This window comes from Mustelus asterias, chromosome 17, assembly GCF_964213995.1.
Source record: "Mustelus asterias chromosome 17, sMusAst1.hap1.1, whole genome shotgun sequence".
Taxonomy (NCBI): Eukaryota; Metazoa; Chordata; class Chondrichthyes; order Carcharhiniformes; family Triakidae; genus Mustelus; species Mustelus asterias.
In genome coordinates, this window is record NC_135817.1 from 50,270,871 (window position 1) to 50,283,050 (window position 12,180).

Below are 12,180 nucleotides of genomic sequence, written 5' to 3' on the forward strand. Positions count from 1 at the left end.
TTATTCATGTAAATTGAGTCTGTGTCTTTATAAGCTCTGTTTGTGAACAGAATTCCCACTCACCTGAAGAAGGGGCTTAGAGCTTCGAAAGCTTGTGTGGCTTTTGCTACCAAATAAACCTGTTGGACTTTAACCTGGTGTTGTTAAACTTCTTACTGTGTTCAACCATACAATGCATCATCTGCTAAATTGAACCTGCAATGAACTTCCTGGCCTCTGCAAATATTGCTTGAAGCTGCCAATAGCAGATAACTTTAACCATCAAAATGGGTGTGTTTGAAAATTGAGTGGGAAGTTAAAAGGTGTTCAGTCATTTAACATTTTTGAAGAGGCTGCATAATTTAATTTTATCATGCTTCTATTTATGACTAATGTTGACCAGGCTTCTTTGGCCTCAACACCCAGTAGGTACAAGGTAGCAAGCAGCACTGAACCATAAGTACTAACCAATAGCAATACATCACAGTACTACTTGTGGACCAAAAGCAATAACAGCATTCCCTCCAGGCCAAACAAGTGACCTTGTAAAAATCTCAATGATCTGTTCAACTTCCCACCTTCATGATCCTTCCCCCACCGACCGATCATGAGCTCCCAAATAATCTCATCCCTTGCTACCACACTCCACCCTACTGCAACCATCATTTTGACTCCAACCATGTTCTACCTTTCCACAGTCACCATCCCTCTCCGATTATGTTCTACCCGCCCATCACAAGCGGCACAGTGGTTAGCACTGCTGCCTTAGCGCCAGAGACCTGGGTTCCATTCCGGACTTGGGTGACTGTTTACACGTTCTCCGCCTGTCTGTGTGGGTTTCCTCTCGGTGCTCCAGTTTCCTCCATCAATCCAAAGATGTGCAGTTTAGGTGGATTTGCTATGGTAAATGTGTGGGGTTACGGTGATGGGACGGGGCGATGGGCCCTGGATAAGATGCTCTTTCGAAGAGTCGGTGCTGACTCAATGAGCAAAATGGCCTCTTTCGGCACTGTAGGGATTCTATCACCAACATCTCATGGCCTCCCTCTACAACTAGTCTACATTCCTGCAATCGCAACCTTATTTCCCCTACCCAACCACGCTCTAACTCCCATGACAATCTCAGCCTCCTGATCATTTCTACCCACACCACTATCTTCGCACCCACCATCATGTCCTTCATTCTGTAACACCCCACATGACAACCATTTCTCCCCAAACATGTTCTACCCCCATCCCATAACCATTATCTCGCAATCCCCTAACCAATGTTCTACACATACTTCCTGCAATCACTGTCTTGCCCCAATCTCACACACCACACGTCATCTTTCTTGAACCATGCTCTAACCCTGCTTCCCCCCTCCACTCTGCACCCTCCCGACTACCATTTAACCCGAACATGCTCTATCCTCCACAACCACCATCTCAGCAACCACCCCTCTCCCCTTCACCCACCACCATGCTCTACCACCACTCCATTATCAAACACCATGCCATTAAAGCTTGTAATAGGTATGGGAAGCCTGTACTTCTTGATTCCCCATAAATAACTCCTATATGCCTCTCTGAGCATATGATTTAGTCAATTTTGGGGCTGTTCAGTCTGTTATGCATTGCTCATGCAAATTTTATTTTTACAGCAGAAACATGATGTAACACGAGGGAAGTATTTACACCTGAATAGCCCTTTTCTGATAGTTGTAATGGCTTGAAGAAAGGGTGACTGTTGTTTTTGCTCTGGTTATGTTTAATGTGCCCCGACATTTTATTTCAAAAATAAATGAGGCTGCTTGTTATTGCAGCAAGAATTTTGTTTTCAATCAGTTGTTCCTAAAATCCTAAGCAAGTAACAAGCTAATTTAATTGGAGTAATTTTATTTTTGAACACGTTTCCACCTGAATACATCTTGCTGTTCAAATCAATAAGACGACTTTAGCATTTGTCATTGTAGTTTAATTCAGCTTCATTGCCTGACCCTGCCCTTTCATTTACTTAACCATCTGGAACTTTCCATCGGTTCCAGCAAATGTGTGCAAGTATTAATACCTCAAGCACTCTTAGCTGAGTTTCACAATCTCAAGCATTGAGAGGCACCAAACTGATCATTTTAACAAAAGAGAAAATTACATTTGATCTGATTTAGGTAAACATCATAATTAATTGTAAAATGTAGAAATTGAAAGATGTTGCATTACTTTGGCAAAAAGCAGTTGATAACAAAGAGATTGCTATCAATAACGGGGTCTCATCTGAGATCTTGAGGCAGCTAATATCTGAAAGCAGTTCCTTTGACAGAGGTCAATATCATTTAACCACTGATTCATAATATTACACCAGCCACCTACCTACATTAAGTTTCTCAAGTAGGCTTACAAGAAACAATATTTCTTCGATAGGGCTTTGTGTTAATGATCAACAGGTGGAGAAGTCTTTACAATCATTAACGTACACATATTAATAATGTCCCAAAAATACATTTTTGTCAAGTTTTAGAACACTTATCCTATATGGCTCATTGCATTGGTCAAATAGATTTATGTCTGAATAGTGTGGCAATTGCTTTTCTTTGTTATCTGCAAGGAAATATGTTTTCGGACATAAGAATTTTAATTATCCCTTCAATGTAACCGATTGTTACAGTTAGGGGTCAAGACCAAACATCAGATTTATAAACTAAAATTATGCTCACAATTGTGTGAAGCCACTGTAATTTGCGATCCTATTTCTTGAGACAATTTTATATTCGAATACGGGCAATATATTTAATATTTTTCTTTGGTAAAGTAGAACAACACTAGGGTGTAGCTGAAGGAAACTAATAAGACAGGCATCTCACGTATTTGTCACTGGTATGAGGAATTAAGGATCACAATTGTAATAAGCTTTCGAAGAATGAATCAGTGTGTAAATCTCAGAGCCACAATCGCCAATGGCAGGGGGAAAGTAATATTTTTGGAAACACAAGATTTCTACTTTCCTCCCAATTACTGGTCTGATCCCGTCCGTCTGCCCTGCAATATCTGCCTCTCTCCAGGCACCAACATCCTCCTCACATTGCCCTGTTTTCCCCTTCCTTACTCATTGCTCCAGGTGACCCCCGCTCTTTATGCCCCAATCACATCCTCCCTCCCATTCCAATCGCCACCCCCCCCCCCTCCCCCCCACCCTATGCCAACATGTCCTGACGTTTTTGAATTGCCAGGAACTGTCTCCGTGATCCTCGGTTACATGCTTTGACCACTGGCTTTTTCACTTAGCAGCTAGCCACCCTCTCAATCCAGCTGTCAGGCAAAGAACAAGAGCCAAAATAAATGATAGTTTTTTTTATCCAGGACCTCTACCTATCCAGTTGTTCTAAGTCTGCACTCCTGCAAACCCCTGTTCCTGATTCTTCCCTGTAAAATATCGGGGTTCATGACATTTAAACGAGCATGTTGTTATTTATTTATAATTAAAACTCCCACGGTTAACTTGCAGAATTTCCCTTTCTTGTGATTAAATGTTGGGCAAAGTTAACAGGATAACCCTGGCACCTTCATTCGCAGAAAACTTCATTAGAAGAATCCGACTGCAGCCAAGAGTGATGCACAGCGTACCCAACACCAGCGTATGCAGCAATGAACGGGAACAAAAGGAAGCACAGGATTTGGATACCATTTCCAACTCCAGTATCTGAGTACCTGACAACAACAAAATACAAAAGGATATTTAGAAACCAGATTATTTAAAGTGGTTGCCAAAAGTAGTCCAATGCAAAATACAATTTCAACATTTTTCAAGCAGGTTTTGAAAATCATTTAACATTTAGTGAGTTGTTCAATGCACAGCAAGTTTATTCTTAGAGTTATTTAACTATGTTCATTCCCCAGCCCATGCTAAACAAACAAGCATCGGCCAGGGTGAAGGCAGGGATAGTACATTTATTTTTTGTCCTGGCTCATGCAGAAATAAGGGATTTTTAAAAAAATTCAGAGTTCCTGACTCTGCCTGCTAAGCCCTGGTGATTAATGAAGGAAGCACATATGTCGACATCATTCAAAGAAAGATTGAGATCACCTGAAATGTCTCCTGGAATGATTGACAGGCACTGTCAAGGATTTTATACAACTGCGTAATTAGCACCTATGGAATCATACTCCAACAACCTTGTGAAGTCTACAGAAGGGGGAGAAAAAAATTAGTTAATATATTTTAATTATTTTACATTAATTAGAATCTTACTAGAATCAACTGGAATTTGGTTAACTTTCTAACATAAAATTAACATCCATAATTTAACACTGAAATCCTTTATCCTGGAAATCTAACAATAATGCCAAACTCTCCCCTCACCCTTTAGTTAAAATGATCAAGGTTAGATAAACTCCAGAAACAAATGGCTCTTTGAACTTTTCCATCTTCAATTTAATATTGGCAGAGCCAGGCACATGAACACTAAAGAGAAGGCTGGAGCATTTGCAGCCGCCTTCAACCAGAAGTGCCAAGTGGATGTTCTATCTTGGCCTCCCAAGCTCTCCAGCATTACACATTCCAGTCTTCAGCCAATTTGATTCACTCCATATGCTATCAAGAAATGACTTGAGTTCATGGGATGCAGCCAGGGATATGAGCCTTGACAATAGCCCAGGACTTCAGAATTGTCCTCCAGCACTAGCTTTACCTCTAACCAAGCTGCTCCAGTCCAGTACTGGCATCAATTTTTGAACCTGTGTCCACAGTAAACTGGATAAGTCCAATCTGAAAAGTCACTCACCTCATTCGCCTACTCTTAACCATCAGCTTAGTGATGGAAGGTATGATCAATAGTGCTACGAAGTACTTACTCAGCAATAACTTGCTCAATAATAGTCAGTTTGGGTTTCACTGGCACCATTCCGATCCAGTGCTCATTTACAGCCTTATAAACATTAGGAGCAGGAGTAGGCCACTTGGCCCTTTGGGCCAGCTCTACCATTCAATAAGATCAATTTTTATGATTTATGATCTGATTGTAACCTCAACTCCACATGTCTGCCTACCCCTGATAGCCTTTCAGCTTCTTGTTTATCAAGAACCCATCTACCTCTGTTTTTAAAATATTCAAAGTCTCTGCTTCCACCGCCTTTTGAGGAAGAGAGTAACAGAGACTCCTGACCCTGGGAGAAATAAATTCTCCTCATCTCCATCCTAACTGGACAACCCCTTAATTTAAACAGTGACCTCCAATTACTAGATTCTACCACAAGAGGAAAACTTTTCTCCGCATCTACCCTGTCAAGACCCCTCCAGGACCTTATGTTTCAATCAAGTCCCCTCTTACTCTTCTACATTCCAGCGGATAAAAGCCTAGCCTGTCCAAACTTTCCTCATAAGACAACCCATCCATTCCAGGTAGTTTAGTAAAGTAAACCTTCTCTGAACTGCTTCTAATTAAATTACACCTTTCCTTAAATAAGGAGACCAATACGGCATATAGTATCCAGATGTCCAACCATCTTCAGCAGCTTCATGAATGACCTTCCCTCTATCATAAGGTGGGGATGTTTACTGATGATTGCACAGCTTTTAGCTCCATTTGCAACTCCCCAGCTAGTGAAGCAGTCCATATGTTCATGCACCTGGACAACATTCAGGTTTGGGCTGATAAGTGGCAAGTAACCTTCACATCACACAAGAGCCAGGCAATAACCATGTCCAACAAGAGGAAGCCTAATCACCACCCCTTGACATTCATCAGCACTACCATCATAATTTCCATCCTAGCAGTCACTTCGAACCAGAAACTTAACTGAATCAGCCAGATAAATACGGTAAATACAACAGCAGGTCAGAGGCTGGGTATTTCACAGTGAATGACTCACCTCCTGATTCCACAGAGCCTGTCTTCCGTCTCTAATCTTCAAGTCAAGAGTGTGATGGAATATCTCCACTAACCTGTACTGCAGCTCCAGGAACTCAACAACATCAAGGAGAAAGCAAGAAGCTTGAGTGACACCCCATTCTCTTGCTTAAATATTCTCTCCCTTCATCACCAGCGCACTGTACTTATTATGATTTGGACCAATACTTTCAAGGATGTTTAATTAAGACAATTAAAAGGTTCTGGCTTCTTTGACAATTTAAGTAGTTATCATATCTTCCAAAAGATTGATGATAATTTGGTTGATGCTGTTTAACAGGACGGAAGTGTTACATATCACGTAATGTACTATTCTGCTGGCATATTTTATCTTTGTACGGCCACAAAGTCTACTTTTTAAAACTTAAAAAGTTTTTTTTTGACCTGGGAACTTGCAAATTGGAATATCCTTGATGATTTCAAGCTCCAGCAAAGCAACACAAGGAATTAAACTGACCTTCAGCAAAGGCATAAAACAGGCATTACTGAATCTGCAGACTGTTTTACTTCACACCCGTTTTTTCTCCATCAAAGTCACATTTGTGTACACTGAAGGTTAACATATTTCTGTCAAAAATATTCAGATTAACCGTTCCAACAAAATTAAATAAAACATTTAATTGATGCAGCACTCACTGTACAAATTGATGGTCCTTTGTGCAAACTTAATGAATGTATGGTGGTTGGCACACCTCAGTCATGTCAGAACTCATCACTTTTTTGATTCTCTTGCTCAAAAGTCAGAAGTTACCCATGTAATGGAATAAAAAAATTGTGTTGTACAGGCAAGGTTATTAAGAATTCATGTTTCAAGATAATCAAGAATTTTGAATATTGCTAAAAGAGGAGGCTTTTTGTTGAAGCTTTTCATCTTGCACTTAAAACAATTCACAAGAATATCAAATCTAAAGTGAACAACAATTTATACAGAGAGTGCTGATAGTTAGCTAGTGGACTTTGATTGGTAGAGTTGTTGCCATAGAGAAACCACCAGTTGATGGTAATTGACAGTTAACTGTCAAGCATTGTTTGAAATTTAAACCAAGCAGCTTGACTCTGATTGGTCAAGGTCCTGAGGCTTGAACTAGTGAGTGGTTGTCACTTATTTGTTAAACGTGCGCACATGTTCCTTTTGCTTGCAACGAACAGAACCTTGTGTACTAATATACACACCACATGGTGAATAATAATCTTTATTGAAGTGTATTAAATTTTGTATACCAGGCTTCCTGCTTCTAGGGAGTCAAGGGTTATGGGAGGCAGGCAGGAAAGTGGAGTTAAGGCCATAATTATATTATGAGCCTAATGAATGGCTGAGAAGGCTTGAGGGGCCAAATGGCCTGTTCCTGTGCATTTGTTCTTTGAATATGGTCTTGAACTGAAACATTAGTTTGGCCTGTGTTTAATGCAAGATGCTGCCTTGGTAAGGAGTTAAAGCTTGCACTCTAAATGGACATCTAGAGGCACATTAACGGGTTGACTGCCACTTAAATGGTCCACTAGTGCTCATTAAAGAGGCTGCACAGTATTTTTGTGTCTAGCGTTTATCCTCACATCCTCTCCCAACAATGACAAGCCAAGAGTAAATACAGCATTGATGTAGGTTTCAAGTGCTACTAAAGGCCTGCTCAACATTTCATTTTCACTTCCTGCGAAAGCAGTGGAGAGGATCTCTGAAACATTTTGTCAAGACATCTTGAGTCATGTTTATTCTGCAAATTCTGAAGACAATCTAACAAAAGCAAGTTCTACGCTACTCCATCTTACCAGAGTCACCCAGGAGAAAGGGAATGCTTGGTCATGGGCATCTTGACAGAGGTCCACCTTGGTCTGAACGAGAAATAGGAGGAGGACAAGAGGTCAGGAAAAGCAGCATCAGAAGCAGAGAGAAACATGAGGGCAAGATAGCCTCCTTTACCCCAAGGGTACAAAACACCTCTCCTTCCCCGTCCAATTCCACCAATGTGACGTGCGAGAACATACCAATGTTTCAATTGATTTCTGAGCCATCCAGAAACGTGCCACTGTGTGTCAGTCAGAACACTCCACACCTTCTAAGGAAGTGGACAAAGGAGCCCACATACACTGTTGCACAAAAATTGCACATAGTTAACATCTGAATGCTAACTCTGCAGGTTTCTGGTTTAATACCTGCAAGCAAGTTCAAATGATGGGAATTAGCAATTACGACCAAATTGTATGTTACATCCAGCCTTTCAAACTGGTGTGTCTTATTAACACTGCACTCATTTAATGCCTGTTTTCACCTCAGGCCAAAATAACCTTCAATGTCTCTAAATAACAGTACAAAACTTGTAAAGCAAGTTAAGAAGAAAATAATTTTTGATTTGAGATCCATTATTTATTATACCTTTTACACAAGGAAAATTAGCACTGGGAAACAGTAAACTTTCTCATTTCTGGCATTCATACAATCCTTACAGTGCAGAAGGAGGCCATTCGGCCCTTCGAGTCAGCACTGACTCTTCAAAAGAGCATCTTAAGCAGCCCCCCCACCAATCCTGGACAATTTTAGCATAACCAATTCACCTAACCTGCACATCTTTGGACTATGGGAGGAAATTGGAGCACCCGGAGGAAAACACCTCTCCTTCCCTGGACCAATCCCACCAACGTGACACGGGAAGAATTGCAAACTCCACACAGTCACCCAAGGCTGGAATCAAATCAAGGTCTTTGGCGCTGTGAGGCAGCAGTGCTAACCACTGTCCCACCCATCAGTAACATAGCCAATTGTCAATCAATACTTCTTTAATTAAGTCCCAATATCATGGGGATTGGGGTAGGAGTAAAATAAATAGATTTTGTCCCTCAGATTATTTTCATTACTCGTTATTCCCAGCTTTCCCCGAGTTCTAAATTCCAGAACTGCTTAATGTCTGCTCCAGATCTGTAGACATAAAGATATATTGCAGCTTAAATCTCAGAAGGATGCCAGAAGGGGAATGAGGACCAGCATTAAGATTGGGGAATTGCATAGGATTTTGAAAAGATGCATGGCTTCTGATCAGTGGGAGCACTGAGTATATTCCGGAAAACTGGTCTCACCAACCAGCAATTCTTCGTCTCTTCTCCATAAAATGTAAATATAATGCTTTGCAAGCAGGGCCTGCTCCTCACATCCTGGCTCTGTGCTGCAGTCATAAAGGAGCGGAGTTATCATTGCATTGCGCCAATATCCTTTACCTCGTCACCAATCATAATTTAAAATCACCAATGGAAAGTAAGACTAAATTTCTGTAAGTATGAAGAGTTAGTTATGGTTAAGTTGCTGGGGAATGTCTCCCACCTTCCCATGAAGATGGGCAGTACTCAGGCCCCATTAATTTAAGAACTCTTTCTAAAATTGAAAGGTTAAACACAAAGGTTAATTAGAACTCAGTTTTGCAGCTAAACTAACAAATGCTGGAAGTTATGCAGTAGCTCGATCAGTATTTGAAGAGGCAGCTTAATTTTCGGGTGGAGATCATTCTAGAGGATTCTTGGCTGCTCTTAGATGTTTCGGATTTAATACCAGATTAAGTTGGTAATATTTAAGACAGCAGCTCAGCACCATCGTCTCATGGGCAATAAATGCTTTTAAAATGGGCCTCTGCAAGGTATACATTGCCCATGAATGGGATGTTCTGATTTTCCACATGAACCATCCTAGTCTGAGTGAGTCAGAGGACTTTACCTCTGCTAAGCATCTTCCACTGTTGTGATAACGGAGCAGAATTTGATTTCCATACACTGAGAACACATTTGCATAGTGCACAGTGTCAAAGCATCTCAACACACTCTACACAATGATTTATTTTGTCACTTAGGCAAACTCAAGTAAGTCACAGAAAGCAGAGCTAAACAACTAATCTTTAGTTCAGCTGTTTGGAAAGATATGCTGGGTATGATTTGTGTTCTTTAAAACAAATGTCATGGAAAATGCTCATATCACATGTCACTATTACAGGCTAGATGCCAATGCAAGTCAGAATAAACTGAATAATCAATGGATGGGTCAGATGGGCAGAAAAGTGGCAAAAAGAATTCAATCTGGAGACATATGAAGTAATGCATTTGGGGAGAACAAACAAGGAATGGGAATAACAATAAATGGTTGGATTCTGAAAAGTATGGAGGAAAGAAGAATCTTGGTCCACAAATTCCTGAAGGTAACCAGACAGGTAGAAAAGGTGGTTAAGATAGTGCTTATGGGAAACCTTCCTTTATTAGCCAAGGCATATAATCTACATACAAGGAGGTTATGCTCAAACTGTATAAAGCACTAGTTGGACAGCAACTAGAGTACGGTGTATAGCTCTGGTCACACATTATAGGAAGGATGTGATCACGTTAGTGCAGCTACAGAACAGTGTTATGAGAATGTTGCCAGGAATGGAGAATTTTAGATATGAGACATGATTTGACAGGCTGGAATTGTTTTCTTTGAAATAGAGGAAGCTGACAGGACATTCAATTCAGTTGTATAAAATTGAGGGGCCCAGTGTGGACAGGCACATGACATATTTCAATTGCAGAGAGGTCAATAACCAGGAGGCTTACATTTAAAGTAAATCATAGTCACGTATTCATATCATTAAATCATAGTCACATATTCATATCTTACTAAGATTGCCTATTTTCATTTTTGTAACATCGCCCAAATTTACTTAGCTCATCTTCGGTCAAAATCTCATTTGTGCCTGTTACCTCTAGACTTGACTATTCCAATGCACTCCTAGCTGGTCTCCCAAATTCTACCCATAATTGTGAAGACTGTCTATTTCCACCTCCATAACTTCACCTGACTTCACCTCCATCTCAGCTCATCTGCAGTCAAAACCCTAATTTGTGCCATTACCTCCAGACTTGACTATTCCAGCTCTCTTGCCTGATCTCCCACATCCTATCCCCCCATAAACTTCAAGTCTTTCAAACCTCTACTGCCTGTGTCTTATCTCACATCAAATTCCATTCAACTAGCAACCTACACTCACTTCCAGCCAAACAATGACTTGAGTTTAAAATTCACACCCTTGTTTTCAAATTCTTCCATGAACTCGCCCCTGTCTCATCCCCACAGCCCTGAGACAACAGCACTCATCTGGTCTCTTTCACATCCCTGATTTTAATTGCTCTGCCATGTCTTTAACTGTTGAGGGCTGAAACTCTAGAATTCCCTGCTTACATCTTTCCACCTCACCTTCCCCCTTTTAAGACACTCTTAAAACCTATTTTGTGTTATAAATCTCTTGTGAAGCATCTTATAACATTTGATTTCGAAGGAAGTAGATGTTTTTTGAGTGAAGATGGTATTTTTGTACCCGGGGATGGTGGGAATCTGGAACTCAAAAGAGGCCGAAACCCTAATCGCACTGAAAAAGTACACAGTGATACCACAAAATCCAGAACCACAGCCCGAGAGCTGTAAAGGGGCATCAGGTGGGATAACCCATTGCAGCCGGTACAGACATAATGAGCTGAACGGCCTCCATCTCCACAATAAATCTTCTCATGTTTCACAGGTCATTACATCTACACTTCAACCCATTGTGTGGACAGGTTGGTGAGGGGTTGAGTGCGAGCCGGCGCAGGGCTGTGTGTGGGCTGGCGCGGGGCTGTGCGCGGGCTGGCGCGGGGCTGTGCGCGGGCCTGTGCGCGGGGCTGTGCGTGGGCCTGTGCGCGGGGCTGTGCGCGGGGCTGTGCGCGGGCTGGCGCGGGGCTGTGCGCGGGGCTGTGCGCGGGCTGGCGCGGGGCTCTGCGTGGGGCTGTGCGCGGACTGTGCGCGGGGCTGTGCGCGGGCTGGCGCGGGGCTGTGTGCGGGCTGGCGCGGGGCTGTGCGCGGGCTGGCGGGGGCTGTGCACGGGCTGGCGCGGGGCTGTGCGCGAGCTGGCGCGGGGCTCTGCGTGGGGCTGTGCGCGGGCTGTGCGCGGGCTGTGCGCGGGCTGGCGTGGGGCTGTGCGCGGGCTGGCGCGGGGCTGTGCGCGGGCTGGCGCGGGGCTGTGCGCGGGCTGGCGCGGGGCTGTGTGCGGGCTGGCGCGGGGCTGTGCGCGGGCTGGCGCGGGGCTGTGCGCGGGCTGGCGGGGGCTGTGCGCGGGGCTCTGCGCGGGGCTGTGCGCGGGCTGGCGCGGGGCTGTGCGCAGGGCAGTGTGCAGGCTGGCGCGGGGCTGTGCGCGGGGCTGTGTGCGGGCTGGCGCGGGGCTGTGTGCGGGCTGGCGCGGGGCTATGCGCAGGCTGGCGCGGGGCTGTGCGCGGGCTGGCGCAGGGCTGTGCGTGGGCTGGCGCGGAGCTGTGCGCGGGGCTGGCGCGGGGCTGTGCG

General features: G+C 43.3%; 1 protein-coding gene across 6 annotated transcripts in view; it reads right to left on the reverse strand.

Annotated features, from left to right (window-relative positions):
* Nucleotides 1-12,180, reverse strand: part of slc35a5 (solute carrier family 35 member A5) — a 39,346-nt gene that overhangs the window by 23,731 nt on the left and 3,435 nt on the right. For 2 of the 6 annotated variants that reach the window (XM_078232621.1, XM_078232622.1), the window contains exons 2-4: nucleotides 7,629-7,691; nucleotides 4,040-4,138; nucleotides 3,517-3,663 (exon numbers count right to left, since the gene is read on the reverse strand). In XM_078232621.1, coding sequence (XP_078088747.1) covers nucleotides 3,517-3,640 — 124 coding nt within the window. In that variant the 5' untranslated portion in view covers nucleotides 3,641-3,663; nucleotides 4,040-4,138; nucleotides 7,629-7,691. Of the gene's footprint in view, nucleotides 1-3,516; nucleotides 3,664-4,039; nucleotides 4,139-6,497; nucleotides 6,594-7,628; nucleotides 7,692-12,180 lie in introns of those variants that run through there. The other 4 variants (XM_078232624.1, XM_078232623.1, XM_078232625.1 and 1 more) reach the window with 4 other exon arrangements.